Source organism: Pristis pectinata, chromosome 24 (assembly GCF_009764475.1).
Source record: "Pristis pectinata isolate sPriPec2 chromosome 24, sPriPec2.1.pri, whole genome shotgun sequence".
Lineage (NCBI taxonomy): Eukaryota > Metazoa > Chordata > Chondrichthyes > Rhinopristiformes > Pristidae > Pristis > Pristis pectinata.
In genome coordinates this window covers 21608254-21628631 of record NC_067428.1, presented here as the reverse complement: position 1 = coordinate 21628631, position 20378 = coordinate 21608254, and the positions used below count along the sequence as shown (strand labels likewise).

The 20378-nt window shown below is 40.8% G+C and overlaps 1 protein-coding gene across 2 annotated transcripts in view; it reads right to left on the bottom strand.

Annotated features, from left to right (window-relative positions):
• The window catches only part of LOC127582685 (calcium/calmodulin-dependent protein kinase type IV-like), a 95466-nt gene that overhangs the window by 55534 nt on the left and 19554 nt on the right, over positions 1 to 20378 (bottom strand). For both annotated transcript variants that reach the window (XM_052038236.1, XM_052038237.1), the window contains exon 2: positions 4905 to 4983. In XM_052038236.1, coding sequence (XP_051894196.1) covers positions 4905 to 4983 — 79 coding nt within the window. The remainder of the gene's footprint in view (positions 1 to 4904; positions 4984 to 20378) is intronic.

The following is a 20378-nucleotide window of genomic DNA, read 5'->3' as shown; positions in this document are numbered from 1 at the left end:
AGTGTGCACTGTTAGAGGTCATATAACGTCCAAATCCCAAAGCTAAAGACTTTGGATGCAACATGAAAATCTTTAGAATTAAAATATTGCAAAAGCTGAAATTGAATTTAAAATTAGGAATGTCCAGAAACACTCAACGGGTCAAGCAACATTTGTGAAGAGAGAAAGCTGACATGATGTGAGGTCATTGGCCTGAAATGTTAGCTTTGGATCTCTCTGCTTAGATGCTGCTTGCCCTGCTGAGTGCTTCCAGCATTTTCTGTTTAATATTATAATCAATGCCCTGTCTACAAGTTTCACTGGTTCAGGAATGACCACACTTTAAATGCACTTCATTGGCTCTAGAGCACTTTGAACTATCATGAGGTTGAGTAAAGTGCCATTGAAACTTGTCTTTTTTTCATATTAGAGACACATTGACATCATCCAAAGAACTGGGCTCTCAGTGTGCAAACATTTCATTCTAAACAGACGGTAACTGTACAAATGCTCATTCATCTCACTGATTTTTGCAGCATCTGATGTACGCAAATAGCTAAAATGTTCAAAAGAAAGAATTCCATTTATACACTGTCTTTCAAGTCCCATTCAGGATGTCTAGGATGCTCTAACACTAATTAAACATTTCTGAGTAGTCTTTGTTGCAATCTACAAAACACAGTAGCCAATTTGTACACAGCAAGCTTACGGACACAGCAATTTGATGATGACCAGGTAATCTGTTTTTGGTGATGTTGGTGGAGGGATAAATATTGGCCAGAACACAGGGGAGATCTGCTCTGCTCTTCTAAAAAGCAGTACCAGGGGATCTTCTAATCCCACAAGAACAAACACCCCTGACAGTGCACAATCCCTGCATAGTTATATATGTTAAGGCAAATGAAATACTCATCCAATCAACATTGTCTCTTACTTTATTCTGGTCTAATTCTTCTTTCTGTTAAGAAAAATATTTTGGCTGTTTACAGCTCTACAACTTCCAAAAGGCATTCAGTACTCACAAGGGTTAATCTGTGCCATTTCATTCAGCAATATGTGCTGTATTGAGAAAGCACAATGAAGCCTGCAGTTTTGGGTCTAGCAAGGACATGGATATTTAATACCCTGTATAAATATTCAAGACATAATGGGTCTGCAAGAGTACATGTCTGGCATTCTAAGAGGAAATAAAATATCCACTTGGTGAAAGTAGTCTGTTCAAACTTAACAAATTGGTTTTAGTTCTATAACACACCAAGAAAATTCACTACAGACTTCTTGAGTATGCTTGTTAAATACTTCTTGAGTAAGCTGGCCCACACAACACAGGCACCTCTGGTCAAAACATTGACGATCACTCCTTGTTTGGTGCCCAACGAGATTCAGGTTAGTGCACAGACTACAAAACGAAGGCTGTAGATTTAGTAAATCTGCCAAATTTCCTCTGGGTACCAATGAAAATAACAAGTGATAGATACTAGAGTATGTTATCAGGTCTGAAGTCATCCCAAGTAACTGTTACCAGAAGCACCATGTGTCAGATGAGTCTTAACAATAAAATGAATATTAAGTCAGCCAGCTAATTACTGTTGATCAGGTCAGTGACAGACTTTACTCCTTAACACCATATACTGTAGGTCCTCTAAGTGCATGTTTCAAAGCAGCTGGCATTCTTTCCTCTTTACATAATTCACCCTTATCACCTGCCAAGTCCCTTTTGCCCATCACGCTGTGCTTGCAGACTGGCTGCTCATTGAGCCCTTCCTCATATTTAAACCCATCTCTTTGCTCTCATATTTCTCTATTTCTGAATCTTCTCCAGTCCTACAACCCTCTGGCTCCCTCAGGAACTTCCTCCCTAAACTCCTGTGTAGTTATATCTGAGATGGAAGAAATAGAAAACGAGAAGCGGAAATTTGGAAAAGCTTACATTAACTATGGGTGTAGAGGAAAAGGCTGCCCAGAAGAACTCAGGATCAGTTGAGTTTAGACATGGATGGGGTTTCTGTGCCCAATGGGTTGAGTTGGGGCAGGAGGAGGATCTTACCCAGAAGTTAAACTGGGGATTGTAAAGGATACTGAGTTTGCTAAACACTTAGTTGACGCTGAGCTAATGGTCTGGTAGGGATCAGACTTGCTGCTAAGCTTTCAGAGTACCAGAGACAATGGATTTGGCTTTCCCAGCCTTCAGCTGGGGTACCTGCATACCCTGATCGCACATCCCTTCAAAGTGTCTTGGAATGGTTAAAAACTTGGGCAAAGTTGGGAACAAAACTTCTAAGGGTCCTTCCACAAGGTCCTTAAAGTGACTGATTCCATGAGAACTAGATGCAAGAGAAGACTTTCTGGTTCTGTGAAAGGGTTAGTGGGGATCACACCTCTTCAATGGAATAATTTCCAGCAGAACAGGGGAAATTAATGGAATGGTGGTCAGTGCAAAGAATGTTGTGAGACTGGTACATTTTCTGTGGCCTTGCCCACAGTCACTTGGTGAAAGGATGTTATGGGAAGAAAGACTTCGGAAATGTAATCTGCTGAGTCACCTGATGGGCAGAGGCTGCAGCCACATTGTGGTGGCTGGCACTGCAAGATTGACTGAGATGGGTTGATGAAATTTGCACTGGTAACATACTGAAGAAAAAATTGTTACCAAAAATCATGATAACATAAAGTTCATGGGAAGCGAATGTGTGCCCTATCTATAAAATATATAGGCAATGTAAATTAGGGTCTTTGAGAGTCAAAGTGCCAGTGGTGACTGAGTTGGTATCACTTTAGTAGCTAACACTTGCCTAGCCTCCAGACTGACATGCTAATGCTGTGCTGAGTGTGCTGCTCTTCAGAGGTGCTGTCCCACAGAGGAGATGCTACCCTTTTATGCCTTCTCAGATGGACATAAAAATGTCCCTTGGCACCATATCAAAGAAGAGCAGAGAGACTCTCCAAAATATCCTGGCCAATATTTATTCCTCACTCAACATTACTAACATTTTGGTGATAATCACATTGCTATTTGTGAGACCTTGCTGTGTTTCCTACCTGACAACATTAACCAACAGGTCTTCAATGGCTGTAAAGTACTTTGGGATGGTATAAAAGACACTGTACAAATATTCTGATTTTTCTTTACTTAACAGAAAAAGATGCAAATAAATATATATAATTTTAATATATATTTATAATAAGCAGATACAATGGGGGAAGTTAATCACTTCTTAAAACTTTCATCATGCTCATCCCCTTGTGGGTGTCAACAATTATCAGAGCTCTTTGCCATCAATTTAACTATGAATAGCCATTATTGTGAAGGAGATATGAACAGGTTTTTCTCTAACTATCCCAGCCTGTCCCATACCAACAATCCCTCTCTGCAGTAGCCATTATTCTCAAGCAAGCTGTAAGTTGTACACAGCTAATTTACAGCTATACAAGTTCTGAAAAAGCAGAGAATATCCATTTTCAAATACTTAATACTCTGCTTATTAATAAAGGAAGAGGATAGTAATATAGCAAGGGGAAAATTGTACATATTGAATTGTGTACCTTATTCTGAACGACGCCATTGGAGGTAGCAAAAGGGGAAGACAAGAAGGAAGAATAATAAGAAAACAACAAGACCAGGGTATCCTAACTGAATAAGCCAAGAAATCTCACCGGTTTTACTAAATAAACAGAATGGATAAAGTCTTGATAATCTGAAGCCATGCAAAGCCAAGTATCACTCATCTTTAGACACTGTCTCAGGGGAACACCAAACTTCGGGATTCTCACTTGCACCCTGCCATCTGGTTCCATTCTGATACACACTGATTCAAAATTCCTATTCAGTACATGTGTGAACTGTGGCTGGATCTGGCTGTCTTACGTAGTAGTAGTCCATGCTTCTGCTTCCTCATGCTGGTTGCATTTGTGTTACAAGAACATTTGTGAACTAAAGCAACTTAGTATTATTAGCCAGGCACAGTAGGCAGTCTCTGATTATTAAATCTTGGCTGTCAAGTGGCTGGGTCACTAATACTTGTGAAAGACATAATTCTGCAGAGATTGACACTTCAGTGTAAAATCAGAAAATCTATGAACAGTAATAGGACAGGTGATTATTTGCCCTTTAGTCCATGCCAAATGTGTAGGAGATGTGCCTCTACTCCTACTCCCACTCCCACCAGCCTTTTCCATAACTCTGAAATGATTTCTTTTCAAGTATTGATCCAATTCCCTTTTGAAAGCCAGGACTATATTAATTTCCACCACTCTCTCTGGTCATGTATTCCAGATGCTAATCAGCTGCTGCATAAAACAGATTTTCTTCACGTTGTCTCTAATTCTTTTACCTTAAACCTTTATCCCCTTTCACCATTAGGAAGAATTTCCTTCTCCCTACCCTGTCTAGGCCCCTCATTATCTTAAACACCTCTTCACATGGATCTACACTGGAAGATGGGATGGGGCAGGGTAGCTCTTTGTTGACTGGCATGGACCCGATAGGACGAATGGCCTCTTCCTGTCTGGTATATAATCTGAGAGATAAAAATCCGCTCAATCTTCTCTACTCCAGAACAATCCTAGCTTCTCCAGCCTTTCCTTATATGTATATGTTGTTTATGTAAGTGCAAAAGTACCTTGAAGAACTGAATGCACCACATGGTTTGACTTTGATACTTTACTGTACCAGACACTGTAGTTTAGTTGAGAGTTACTGCTTCCAAATAAAGGACGTTCTGTTGATAGTTCCAGCCCTCTTTATTTGTTTATGCAATCAACAACACAAAAGAGCCCACATACATAAGCAGCAGCCAACAGTAAAATAAATCCTTCACCCCTGGAACCACTCTAGAATATCTTTTCTGCACACTCTCTGATGGTATAGCAAAGCTACTGCAGCATCCAATTTAATATACTCAAAAATTTAAACAACTTTCACTTACAGTTTTCTGCAGGACTTTTGCCGCATATTGTTTTTGGGTTTGCTTTTCTTGGCATCTGTACACGACGGATGTTGCACCCCTGTAGGGAGAGAGAAAGGCAGATTAAAGTTATCCCAATCCACTGGGAGTCATTTTGGGCCCTCGTAACTGTTGAACTTTCTTCACTTTGTTCAATCAAAGTTTACATTTAGTGTTTATTAACAGTCCTGGAGGATGAGATGACTATCCACTTTTCATCAATAACATTCTTCTCTTTGAGCTCTGCAGACAAAGGGATATCCAGAGACAAGATTTTTAATAAGTTTACTAATAACTGAAATTCATTCTGTCATTTATTACGGCATTACATTCTACGTTCTTATCATTACACCCCACAGAAATAGGGTGTTTGTTAAACACATTAACTGAAATTAGTAGCTCAATTTCCCAATCCTGCTGCACCATGACATTCTTTATATGGAATCCTTCCAATGAATTGAAATTACATTATGTGATATTCAATGAATAGTAATTCATGTGTTCATATAAAACTCATTAAGTTACTACTTTAATGAAAATCTTAACTCTTTTAAATAGAATTTCATACATGATCATTAATAAATTTGCTCGGGGTTAGTTCAACCTGTAAGTCTCTACCGAATGTGGGAACATTTTGGAAAATCAAATTATGTATTTAATAACAACAAATCAAGTCAAGAACAAAGTTCAAGAAGTGGTGATTAATATGGTATTATTCACTTATCATTACTTCCAGTGAAAAATGCAGCACTGGGGATTTATATGATTATTTATATATGTATGCATGTATGTATTTAGTAACTAACCCCTTCTGAAAAGGGTTCACATATTGTCAATTGTTGCACAGGATGTGGACGTTATTGAAAGCTCAATATTAATTTATTCCCCTTGAAATGAGTGTTTTTTTTTATCATTTCAGAGCGCAGTTAAGAGTCAACATTATTACTGTGGGTCTGGGGTCAAACTGGGTAAGGATGGGAGGTATGTTGACTAAGAGACACGTATTGGCCAGAACATCAGTGATAACCCCTGCTATGCTATGATATAATGACATGAGATTGTTTACGTCCACCTGATTAAGCAGTCGGAGCCTCAGTTAAATTCTCAACCACAATACGTCACTTCTGACATGGCAGCACTCCCTTAACGTTGCCTTGGACAGTAATATTAATACCTGAAGTCAGTCTTGAAACCTCAAGCTCCTAATTTAATTTCAACTGAGCATACATTCTTAGACTCCTGACTCATTTTTCTTGGACAACATCCATGGGCACCTACTGACTTCAGGCATTATGGAAGGTCTGTGGGGGCAAGGTAAACCCAAAGATATTTGGTATGTCTTAACTCTTCATCTCAAGGTCCCACCTGAGTGCTTGGTAATAATTGTGTCCCTTCAGGTACTAATCATTGGTTGCAAGAAGGCACCAATATTAATAGCAATCGCCAGTCAAAGGTAGGCCTGTTTTTAAAGTGTAAGGTCAATCAGAGGTCCAGCTTGAACCTGGAGTTCCTCACAGGTTTGGAAACACCTCAGGTCAGAAAATACATGCACAGCTCCTTCTTCCTGCATTCCATGGTTCTCAGGTAATGTGGTGTGGTGGTATAGTTACTGGACCAGCAACTGATCTAGAAATATGAGTTTAAATTCTACCTTGACTAGCTGGTAATATAAATTCCAGTAGCTAAATAAATCTGGATTTTTAAAATCAAAAATAGAAAGTGTCCATAATGATAACCATAATATTACAGTTGTAAAATCCCATCTGGCTCACTAATTTCCTTCAAGGAAGGAAATCTGCCATCCTTACCTGGTTTACTCTATATGTGACTCCAGAGTCACCAAAGGGGGTGACTCTTCACTGCCTTCTCAGTTATGGGGAAATTAGTAATTGACAATAATTAGCAGCATACCAGTGATTTCCACATCTCACAAACAAATGAATAAAATATAAAGATACCAACAAGAGCCTAAAGAAGCGAACTGCTCATTTTAAGCACAAATAGGACTGAGTTGCCTGGGACAGGATGGCAGAGGTCAGCCCATATCTTGTCCAAGGAACACAGTGTGCACATGTTTGCATTAGGATTAAAAACTGATTTGGATCTTCTGGCACCACAGCTTAAGGACTTACGAATTTGGGTCCACTCTTTTCAGGCTTGTGGTGGTAGGAGAGAAGGTGAGTGGGAGCAGGAGCGAGATGGAGGGAATCACCCTTTGACTGAAGGACAGGGCAGAACCTAGGTTAGTCCATGAACCTCATCCAAGCAGTGGGGACTTGCTCGTGTGGATCTGGTTGCTGTAATGGCAAATCGGTTTCTCACTTGCACATGCTTCAGATGTGCATAATATGTAGCATGACAAAAATGTATCAGCTGCGGTTCAACTGAACATAGAAGAGCACAGCCCCTCCCCACCCCTTTCTGCCTTTCGCAGGGACCGCACTCTCCGTAACTCCCTAGTTCACTGCTGCCTGCCCCCCCCACCCCCACCCCGGGAACTTTCCACTGCCCCCGCCATAGGTGCAACACCTGTCCCTACACCACCTCCATCACCTCCATCCAGGGACCCAATCAGTCCTTTCAGGTGAGACAGAGATTCAGCTGCACCTCCCGTAATATCATCTACTGCATTTGGTGACCCAAGTGTGGCCTCCTCTACATTGGTGAGACCAAATGCAGACTAGGTGACTGTTTTGCAGAACACCTACGCTCCGCCGTAACCGTGATCGGCATCTCCCTGTTCCTTTGTTTCTCCAGCACAGGAACAGGCCCTTTGGCCCATGAATTTGTGCCGAACTAATTAAACTAGTAATTAAATGCCTAACTAAACTAATCCCTTCTGCCTGCACAAGGTCCAAATCCCTCCATTTTCTGCACATTCTTGTGCTAGCTAAGAGCCCCTTAAACACCTCTATCATACTTGCCTCCACCGCCATCCCTGGCAGTGCATTCCAGGCATCCACAACTCTCTGTGTAATAAAACTTGCCCCACAAATCTCCATTAAACTTACCCCCTCTCACCTTAAATGCATGCCCTCCTGTATTAGACATTTCGACCCTGGGAAAAAGATACTGGCTGTCTATCTATCCCTCTCATAATCTTATAAATTTTTGTCAGGTCTCCCCTCAGCCTCCACCACTCTAGAGAAAACAACCCAAGTTTGTCCAACCTCTCCTTATAATAGCACATGCCCTCTAATCCAAGCAGCATCCTGGTAAACCTCTTCTGCACCCTCTACAAAGCCTCCACATCCTTCATATAATGGGGTGACCAGAAATGAATGCAATACTCCAGATGTGGCCTAACAAGAGTTTTCTAAAGCTGCAACATAACTTCCTGACTCTTGAACTCGATTCCTTGACTAATAAAGGCAAGCATGCCATAAGCCTTCATTACCACCCTAGCATTGGAAGATAGTTATTTCAAATTCAGAGAATGGAACACAAACATCTAGGCTGATACTCCAATTCTGCACTAATAGAGTGCTGCATTTTTAGAGCTGCTGCATGTTAGACATGCTCTCTTCAGGTAGATATTGCAAATGCTGTCAAAGAACAAAGGCGTTCTTCTACCAGCCAAACAAAGATTATCTGGTCATTATCATATTGCTATTTGTGGCAGTTTTACATTGACAACTGTGCTTCTTACAGTGCATCAGTGCACTATTTATTTTTGTAACTTATGGTAATTTTTATGTATTTATGCCTTGCACTGTACTGCTGCTACAAAACAACAAATCTCACGACATACTGTATGTCAGTGATAATAAACCTGGTTCTGATTCAGTGAACACTTAAACAGTACTTCATTGGCTGCAAAGCAATTGGGGATATCCTACAAAAGCTTGAAAACATGTACCACCAGGCTCAAGGACAGCTTCTATCCTGCTGTTATAAGACTCCTGAACAGACCTCTTGTATGCTAAAGGTGAACTCTTTATCTCTCAATCTACCTCGTCGTGGTCCTTGCACCTAATTTGTCTACCTGCACTGCACTTTCTGGAACTGTAACACTATATTCTGCTATTGCTCTTCCCTTTGTACTGCCTTGATGTACTTATGTTTTGGAATGATCTGTATGGATGGCATACAAATTAAAGTTTTTCTCTGTACCTTGGTACAAGTAACAATAATAAACCAATAACCAATTACCAGCAATACAGAAGTACAAGCCTTTCTGTTCCAGATTTTTAGTGTCGTTGGTTATAATCACCAGGTCAGAGAGTGATGGGAATGAGAGTATGCCATGTACATGCTACTTGGAGACAAACCAGCACCTGACAAACTGGTGGGGTGTGGCCAAATTTCCAGGCCTATGTTTTTGCATTTCCTGAAATGATTTGCAAACAACGCCTTCAATACACTCCTAATTTAAAGCCTCACTCACAGTGAACTAGAGTTCAGGGTTAGCCATGGTATCATCTGTAAGCAGATTTGAACATGATTTAGTCAAAACAAATCAACAGTAAGTAATGCCTTAGGCTGGATAATATCTTGAAAGGAAATCATCAGGGAGGTTAAATAGGTCTGGGAATAATGATTAAATAAAGCCTACTGGGTGCCTGACTGAAAGGTTGGCGTGGTATTGCTGTCCTGTTATCAACTGAAAAAGCATCTGGAAAACAAAATTAAAAAGAGAGAAACAAGGTAGTTAATTCTTGTGCTTCTGTCTATGATTATATAACAGTGTACTCATTTTTACCATTCCTTACAGTGGAATTACAAGACTCAAATTGTGTCAGCCTAGCTCTGTTAAACTTATTCAGTCATGTGTGAGGCAGGCAAGGTCAATATTATTACTCATTCCTCCCAACCCAACTGATTGGATTGCAAAGGTACTTTGTAGTCACATGTAGGCCAGACTAGGTGAGCACAGCAGATTTCCTTCCTTAAAAGACTTTGGTGAACCAGATGTGTTTTTTTAAAGTAGTTTTACTTTCAATGAATTTTGTTTAATTTCAGTCTTAAGTTGACAAATTTAAACTTCCCAGCCATCATGCTGTGATCTGAAATCATGTCTCTGGATCAACAGTTTGACCTTTGGTTACTAATTCAAGAACTCAACCACCATGCTAGCATACCAACTAGCTTGAATTCAAGCACATCCCTCAATGACAATTTGTAGATTCCAGCACTAGTCCATAGCTTGAGCTCCCTTTGGGCTGATGCTGTTGGAGAAGCTACCCTATAAATAAGATGCAAACTAAGGCAAATTCAACACTGCCTTTTTACCTCCATCCTCCCACAAATCTATGAATAAGCAATTTACTTGCACTTCTTTCAATTTAATATATTGAAGTTAATGCCCACATTGGGAAGACCAAAGTCAGACTGGGTGGTTGCTTTGTGTTCAGTCCACAGCTCTGACCCTGAACCTTTCACTTTATTCTCTGTTCTATCTCCGTCCTGGCCTCTCTTCTTGGCCTTCTACACTCTTCCAGGATGTATTGATTCGAGTGTGCCTCCCTTTGAAGCTTGTGTGGAGGAAGTTTCTCGTTCCAGATTTTGTTCTGCTATTTTGTACTCATATCTGATCTAATTAATGTGAAACCATTTCTCTTCTGGCACTTATTGCCACTAATCACTCGAGTTTAGCAACACTATGACCACTTTGATCACTTTGCACTAAAATGGACTTTGTTTTGTTTTTGTTCTAATTATGTTCTTTCTTGTAAAACCTGCATTTAATTTATGTTTAATTTATATTTTTCTTGTGAATGCTGCCTGTGATGCTACTGCAAATAGGTTTTTCATTGGACCTGTGCACACATGTACTTGTGCAGATGACAATAAACTTGACATTGACTTTGGACTTTGACTTTGAAAGTCAATCTGGGGGTGTGGTGACTGAGATCCCAGGTCTATTTATGTGAAGCTTATTTTGCCTCTTGAGGTTTGCCTGTGACCTTGGGTCACCTCAGAATCCTTGAGGACTAGGTCTGCTGAGATAAGCCACATACAACATCTTGCTTTTCACTGCTCCATTGCAGGAATCTAAAAACATTTCTCTGCACAAAGTTGGGAACCTTTGGTTTTGGTCAATGCAGCTTTTACATTTCGCAACATTGCAGGGTTCCACAAAGTGCAGGCATTTGCAGAGGTCAGTCATGGCCTGTCATTGGAGCATGCACTCATTCCTTATTGACCCAGGAGCTTAAACAGTTTGACTCTTTAAGGTCTGCTTTCTGAACTGAGTTCCAACCTGTGAGGAAATGTCATACCAATGCTGGAAATTCATGTAGTAATGCTCACTATTCCTGAAACAGAGTGCTCAATGTAAGGGAGCATAACGGCGCTGTTTTTAGACAAACAAAAATGAATTTTGCATTTTTTTCAGAGCTCTTCAAAACAGTGCGAGGGAGATCGTTAATGTCTTTTTAATTGTGTTAAATTGTGCTGATGATCTTCTGGGTCATGGTTTTTAGGGGATGAGAAACAATATCATTGAAACACTTATTCTCATCTCATAATCCACTTCCTCAGTAAAACTTGACAGGCAAACCTGATCAATAGTTTGGTCCAAGAGGTACATTTTAAGCAGCATCACAAAGAGCAGAAAATAAAGGTATAGGGAAAAGATTCTGAAACTCAGGCATTAGACAGCTAAAGGGAAAACAAATTAAACGGTGGATGTGCATTGAGGCCAGAAGTGGAAGAATGGACACTCTTCAGAAGTTTCAGGGTTGAAGGCGAGGTTATGGGGATAGAGAAGAGGAAAGCAGGAGAGGGTTTGAAAACATCAGAGGTACTGCTGGACTAGCATTCAATTTAAGTCAGGGAATGGATGGTTGATTTTTTCACAGGAAACTGCAATCTAATTGTCTCGGTGTTAATTTGGGTAATCTGCCCAAATTTGCTTGTTTGCAAGGAATGTCCATCTTCCTTCAACAAGCAGTGAATCACAACTAAAAAGCAAAAAGGAAAGCAGGCAGGCACAGTAGTGTAGTGGTTAGTATAACGCTATTACAGCGCCAGTGACCCGGGTTCAATTCCGGCTACTGTCCGTAAGGAGTTTGTACGTTCTCCCCGTGTCTGCGTGGGTTTCCTCCGGGTGCTCCGGTTTCCTCCCACATTCCAAAGACATCCGGGTTAGGAAGTTGTGGGCATGCTGTGTTGGCGGCAGAAGTGTGGGAACACTTGCGGGCTGCACCCAGAACACTCTACGCAAAAGGTGCATTTCACTGTGTGTTTCGATGTACATATGACTAATAAAGATGTCTTAAACCGATGTGATAAATAATTGTTGTGGGGAGGAAATAGTAACTGAAATGCAGGATGACTTTTTTAAAAACGCTTTACATAACGCAATCATTTATTACTTTCTCAAGGGCTTCCATAATCATAATTGCCTCACACTGGATAAATAAAGTGGAAGATCAAATCCATTGCATGAAGAAATCAGATTTTTTGGCTCCGCAATTGGAAAATGTATTTCATATAGATAAGTTTTTAAAAGTATAGTAGTGCTATTTCAAGTTCAAGTTTAGTGCTATCGTAGGCGTACATACACAGGGTATAAGTGCCATGAAAATTAACTTTTTGCAGCAGCAGCACGGTACATTACAAGAGGAAGACACACACATGTCAACATGAACTTAAATTAACATAAATTATACATGACTTACACATTGGCAAAAGAAACGACATTGGTGCAAAATGGAGAGAGAGAAAAATATAGTCCGAGGGAGTGTTAAGGTTTTTCAGGTCCATTCAAGAACCTGATGGCAGTGGGGAAGACACTTCTGTTGAACCTTGAGGTGTGGGTCTTCAGACTCCTGTACCTCCTGTCTGGTGGCAGCATTGAGAAGAGGGCATGGCCCGTTTATACACGAAAGGGTACTGCATTTACTTTCGGCAAAATATAATGTTGGGTAAGTAAGGTCAAAGCAGTAACAACTGTGAACAATAGTGAGCTTTCAGTTAACTCCCCTTTTGTCTAGTTCACACTCAAAGGTTTGTCCATTTCACTCCAACCAGTCCTATTTCTTTCCCTGCACTGACCCTCAGGTAACCTAACCACGAAAAAATATTACATCATGGTTACTTAGCTTCCAGCAGCTAACTTATAGATCTAATTGCCAGGAAAAAGAATAGAACATAAAGAGCGCTAAGTCATAATGACATTATTTTTTACTTTCTGGAACACTAGTACTATTTTCCAAATTTAATGCAATTGTAACAGATGCTGCTGCCATTGGCTCTTCATTAGTTGTCTTGTTGTTAGATCCTGTCTGTAGTTTTACTGTAACAGGTGCCCTTGTTTCTAGTTATGATAAAGCAAACATCTCTGATATTGCTATTCTAAAAATACCACTTCGAAGGCCATTACTCACCTTGCAACGCTCATCAATGGAACATGAGATAATGATATCATCCAACAAAACACTAGCAAATAAATAACGTGCTTTAATTCATCAGAGGCATTTAATTAATACCTCTGAAGTTTACATCCAATGCAAACTTTTCATCCAGGTTTTCAAATCCTTCTTGTGCTTTGCACCTCCCTACCTCTGTAACCTGCTCTGGCCCTTCAACTTCTGAGGACTCTCCATTCCTCCAACTCTGGCCTCATCCGTCTGCATCAACGGTGCTGAGGTCGAGAGGGTTGAGAGCTTCAAGTTCCTGGGAGTGAACATCACCAATAGCCTGTACTGGTCAAATCATGTAGATGCCACAGCCAAGAAAGCTCACCAGTGCCTCTACTTCCTCAGGAGGCTAAAGAAATTCAGTTTGTCCCCTTTGACACTCACCAACTTTTATCGATGCACCATAGAAAGCATCCTATCTGGATACATCACAGCTTGGTACGGCAACTGCTCTGCCCAGGACCGCAAGAAATTGCAGAGAGTTGTGGACACAGCCCAGCGTGTCATGGAAACCAGCCTCCCCTCCTTGGACTCTGTCTTTAACTCTGCTGCCTTGGCGAAGCAGCCAGCATAATCAAAGACCCCACCCACCCGGGTCATTCTCTCTTCTCTCCTCTTCTATCAGGTAGAAGATACAGGACCCTGAGGGCATGTACCACCAGACTCAAGGACAGCTTCTACCCCACTGTGATAAGACTATTAAATGGTTCCCTTATACAATAAGATGGACTCTGACCTCACGATCTACCTTGTTGTGACCTTGCACCTCATTGCACTGCACTTTCTCTGTAACTGTGACACTTTACTCTGTACTGTTATTGTTTCTACCTGTACTACATCAATGCACTCTGTACTAACTCAATGTAACTGCACTGTGTAATGAATTGACCTGTACGATCGGTATGCAAGACAAGCTTTTCACTGTACCTCGGTACAAGTGACAATAATAAACCAATACCAATACCAATCATTCATCCACAGTTTTATTTCAACAGCTACAACTGTTGTTCAGAAGTGCTGTGCTGTAAAGCGGCAGGGAATGAACTTCAGCTAATCATTATTACACAGACTGGAATCACAAAAGCCTAATGCATAGAAAGAGGCTATTTGGCCCAGCATGTCCACGCTGGCTGAAACCAGGTTTCCCAGCCATCCCCACCTAAGACCATACAAAATAGGAAAAGCCCTTCAAGCCTACTCTGCCACTCAATTAAGGGGTAGCACAAGTGGTGCATTCAGTAGAGTCACTCCCTCTCAGCGCCAGAGACCCAGGTTCAATTCTGACCTCAGGAGCTTTCTGTGTGGAGTTTGCACGTTCTCCCTGTGACCATGTGGGTTTGCTCTAGGTGCCTTGGTTTCCTCCCACAGACCAAAGACATGCAGGATTGCCATTAATTGGCCATTGTAATTTGCCCCTTGTGTGTAGGTGAGTGGTAGAATCTGGGTAGAGTTCATGAGGATGTGGGGGTATACAAATAGGATTAGTGTAAGATGAACGTAAATTAATCTGCAAAATCACAAGAAACTGCAGAGACACAGCTCAGCACATCACAAAAACCAGCCTCCCCTCCTTGGCCTCTGACTACACTTCTTCCTGCCTCGGTAAAGCAGCCAACATAATCAAAGACCCCTCCCACCCCAGACATTCTCTCTTTCCCTCCTCCAATCAGGCAGAAGATATAAAAGCCCGAAGGCACGTACCACCAGGCTCAAGGAGAGCTTCTACCCAGCTGTTATAAGATTATTGAACAGACCTCTTGTATGGACTCTTGACCTCACAATCTACCTTGTCATGGCCTTGCACCTTATTGTCTGCCTGCACTGTACTTTCCCTGTAACTGTTATTGCAATCTGTTATTGCTTCTCCCTTGTACTACCTTATGTAATGAAATGATCTGTATGGATAGCATGTAAAACAAAGTTTTTCACTGTACCTCCATACATGTGACAATAACAAACCAATTTACAAAATGGCTGGTTGATGGTCAAAGGGCCTGTTTTTGTGCTGTATCTGTCTGACTCTAATAAGATCATAGCTGACCCAAGTTTTCTCAAGTCCATCTTCCTACTCTTTTTCCATAACCTAATTCCCTTATTGATTAAGAATATATTACTCCCCAGCTCTTGGTAAATGGTTTGCTTCTCTACAGGTGTTCCTCCAAATGTGATGATCGTTTCTGCCTCCTCCACCTCTTCAGGTGGTGAGTTCCAGGTCCCTCCTTGCCGGGTAGTGTCATTGGTATTCCCAAATTATAACATTCTGATGTAATTTTGCAATTTATAAACTACGTTGCTGAACCAGAAGCCAACTACAGGACACTGGCAATCTAAAAGCAGAGATGTGTGAAAAAGTAGCGAACAGGGAAAATCTGCACTGGACGCCAGTCAAGATTTATGGTGAAGTCCTTTGGTAGGTCGTGTACTATATTGTTTAGACTCAGTGACAAACTCTATTTCATGAGTCAACTTTACATAACACGTTTGTTAATAATAGGAGAAGGGGAACGAACAAGTTTCAACCTTATGAAGTAGTGGGAATTCTTTTTTGTTAGATTCTTTAGTGGGATGTGGACATTACTGCCAAGAGCAGCATTGAGGAGGTGGTTAATGCATTCTTGAATCTGGGAAAGGCAAACTCCCCCAATGCTGTTGGGTCTTCATTTTCATTCATTTATCCTTCATTTCTTCGAGCTGAATCCGGCTGCTGATCTCAAGATCCAACAAGAGAAGTCAATGCTTTAACACTTCCTGATTCATTAGACAGTAAGGAAACAAGGAACAAATGACATTAAGACATGCTTTATTTAAAGTATGTAAAATGTCTTATGTGAAATTATCCTGGGGAGTCTTAACTTAGCACCAAGTATTCTATAGGACCAGATGGTTAATGGCTAGAAAATCCATTAATGCATACTTTATATTTTGCATCACACAATAGATTTTAACCTGTCCATCTCAATCTGTTCCCTCTTATGTAACTCTAAAGAAGAACTCACAAGTTTTGTAAGGGTCTGTTTCTGCACAGTCCATTAATTTCCTTTGCAAATGATGTTCCATTGGAACAGTATATTGCTTTTCTATGGAAGCAGCTGCTACCCAGTTCAAATCCTTGGTTTTAATAGTTGGAACTCCTTATCATGTTATTCAATCATGGTATTCCAAAGAAAACCGGATATGCACTTAAATGGAAAAATTGTAGGGATGTCGGGTGAAGGCAGGAACCCTGGACCAGCTAAACTGTCTTGCATAGAGCAGGTATGGACATAATGCACTGTTTTCGTAGCTGTGACATTGTACTCTGCATTCTGTATTGTTTTACCTTGTACTACCTCAATGCACTGTGGAATGAATTGATCTGTACAAATGGTATGCAAGACGTGTTTTTCACTGTACTCAGTACAAGTGACAATAATAAACCAATTCCAATAGGCCAAATGGCCTCCTTCAGAGTGGTAACCTTTCTAATGATTTAATTGAATCATCCAATGTTGAGGACATCGTTTAGCCTGTCCAACTTGATTGAATTTTTTGAGGAGATAAGAGGGAGAATCAATGGGGGGAGTGCACTTGATGTAGACTTTAGCAGGGCTTTTCACATGGTCAGCATAGTCAATAAGCCAAGGGAGAATGGCACATTGGTTCCAAGATTGACTTAGTGGCAGAAGGCAAAGGACAATGGTTGAAGAGTGGTTTTGTGACTGGAAGGATGTTACCAATGGGGTTGCACAGGACTCAGTACTTGATCTCTTGCTTTTTGTAATAAATGTTAATGATTTGGACTTAAATGTAAGAGGCATGATTAAAAATAAATTTGCAGATGATACAGAAATTGGCTGTGTGATTGGTGGTAATGAAGAAAGCTCTAGACTGCAGGAAGATGGGCTGGTCACATGTAGAAAAAAAAAGACAAATGGAATTTAATCCAGACAACTGTGAGCTAATGCATTTGGAGAGGCGAAAATACAATAAATGGGAAAGCATTGGGTCGCATGGAGGACCAAAGAGATCTTGGAGTGTTTGGCTACAGATCCTTAAAGGCAGCAGGTCAATAAGAGGTGGCACGGTAGCGTAGCGGTTAGCATGACGCTATTACAGGTTCAATTCCCGTCGCTGTCTGTAAGGAGTTTGTACGTCCTCTCCGTGTCTGTGTGGGTTTCCTCCGGGTGCTCCGGTTTCCTCCCACATTCCAAAGACGTACGGGTAGGTTAACATGGGTTTAAATGGGTGGTTCAGACTTGTTGGGCCGGAAGGGCCTGTTACTGTGCTGTAAATAAAGTTTAAGGTAAGAACTTAAGAAAGGGAAGCGAGAATAAGCCATTCAGCCCATCACACTTGCTCTGCCAATCAATAAGATCATGGCTAATTGCTTACCTCAGCATCACTTTCCAGCACTAACCTTGTGGGCCTTGATTCTCATAATATCCAAACATATATCAGTCCCTGTCTCAAATAAACTCAGTGACTGAGTGTCTACAGAACACTTAATAGAGAATTCCAAAGATTCACCACTTTCTGGATGAAAGGATTTCCTATGCTCTTACTTTTGAATGGCCACATCTAATTTTTAGTCAGTGACCCCTGGTTTTCGACCCTGCAGCCCGGGGAAACATCATCCCTGCATCTGCCATCAAGTCCTTTATGAAGTTTGTATGTTGATATGAGATGGCGTTTCATTCTTCTAAAAAGAGTATAGGCACCATCTGCCTAATGTATCCTCATAGGAAAACCCACCATCCCAGCAATCCCCCTGGTGAACCTTCTTTGAACTCCCTCTACTACATGAATTTCCTTCCTTAGGAAGGGAGACCAGACTTGTGCACAGTATTCCAGATGCAGTCTCACCAGGGCCCTACATGCTTGCAATAAGACAGCTTTACTCTTGTTCTCAAATCCTCTTGCAATAAAAGCCAACATATCATTAGCCTTCCTAATTGCTTGCTGTACCAGCACATTAACCTTCAGTGATCCATGAACAGGCACACACGGGTCCCTCTGTACATCAACACATTTCATTCTCTTACTATTTAAAAATACTCTGCTTTTCTATTTCTAAATAAGGTGGTTAAAAAGGCATTTGGAATCTCTATTAGTTGAGGTATAGAATATAAGAGCAGAGAGTTTATGCTGGAATTATATCGAAACAATTTGCAAAAGTACGCAGGAGCCGCAAGAAGTTGGGGAAGAGGACAGAATGTTAACGTTTATTGCAAGGAGAACTGAATTCAAAAGTAGGGAAGTTATGCTTCATTTATGCGGAGCATTAGTAGTTCTGTGTATAATATTGATCTCCTTATTTAGGGAAGAATCTAAACAAAATCACAAAGAGGAAATATCATCCCTGTATCTACCTTGACAAGCCCTGTCAGAAATTTGTATGTTTCAATGAGATCACCACTCATTCCGTGAAGCTCTAGAGAACATGGGCCCTGTCTGCTTGATCACTCGTCATAGGACAATCCCCCCATTTTAGTCCATCCATCACATATACAGCATATCATGATATTCCAAGTGCAGTCTCACCAGGGCTCCATTTATCATTATAGTAAATCTGCACTCTCTCCAAGGCCAGAATATCCTTGCTAAGGTGAAGTATCAGTGCCACTCAGAGTACTCAGAAAATACATGGCATAGAAAGAGGCCATTCGACCCACTGGTCCATTACAGCATTCATGGTCCATTTGAGCCATCTGTTTTCTTTCATCTAAGTCTACCAATATAGCTCCCTTCTCCCTCAGGCTTATCCAGTCTCCTCTTAAGTGCACCGTTACTATTTGTCTCAACCACTTCCTGTAGTGGTGAGTTCCACATTCTGAGCAATCTTTAGGTTTCTTCTGTATTCCCCAATGGATTTCTCAGAACTTTCTTCTACTGATGGTGCCCTGTTATGTTCTTTCCCATGTGGAAATGTTCTCCCTGTATCCATTCACTCAAAAACTTTCATCATTTTAAGATTTGAAAGATTTATGTATAATTTATATATCATTGTGAATAATTCATGTATATTTATGTCCTGTGTGTTGTCTGAATCTATGTGCCTGTGTTACTGCTGAAAGCAAATTCTTCATTGTACCTGTACCTCACCGTACTTGTGCACATGACAATAAACTTGACTGGACTTGATTTCCCTTGGGTTACCAAGAGAAAAGAGGTTCGTTGGACTCAGGCTGTTCACTTGTGGTCTAAACAGGGTTTTGTATGGCTGTAAGTCATCAATTACTGACTCCACCCATCATATTAAAACAACATACCAATGAAGTAATTAGAATAAATATATTTCTGATCTTCTCTCACCACTTGTACAGTATATGATTTAATTGAAATTTTAGTCAGCCATTCCTTTGTCTGGGGAGGAAGAATTCCATTATATGCCTGACTCCTTTGTGAGGCAGCTTCCTCTCCAGTGCTCAGACGCAATGGGGAACCCATCAATCCCGCACCTAATTGCTAACTTGTGCTTCTGAATTAAACTCCCATGATGCAGAGAACTGCTCTTTGTGTCAATGTTAGCAGAAACACAGAGAATATTTATCCCAAATTCCACTCCACCTTCAATAATTCAAAGTCATATATGCACTAAGGAAATTGAATTATCCATCATTTATACCAAACAATACAAGTAACAAGCAAAGTAAAAAAATGAGAAAAAGAAAAACTTGTACTTATAAAGTACCTTACATCTACTAAAGTGCATCTGAAGTGGAGTTACTGACATAATGTAAGAAATTTGTGCACATTGATCTGAAACATTAACAGATTCGGCCTGATCTCCTGGGCACGGTAGTGTAGCGGTTAGTGTAACGCTATTACAGCGCCCGGGTTCAATTCCCACCGCTGTCTGTAAGGAGTTTCTACATTCTCCCTATGGGTTTCTCCGGCTGCTCCGGTTTCCTCCCACATTCTAAAGGTGTACGGGTTAGGAAGCTGTGGGCATGCTATGTTGGCGCTGGAAGAGTGGCAACACTTGCGGACTGCCCCCAGAACATTCGCAGTAACGCAAAAGGACACATTTCACTGTGTGTTTCGATGTACATGTAACTAATAAATAAGTATCTTATCTTATCAAATCCTACACTTTCTGCTTCTATCTTAC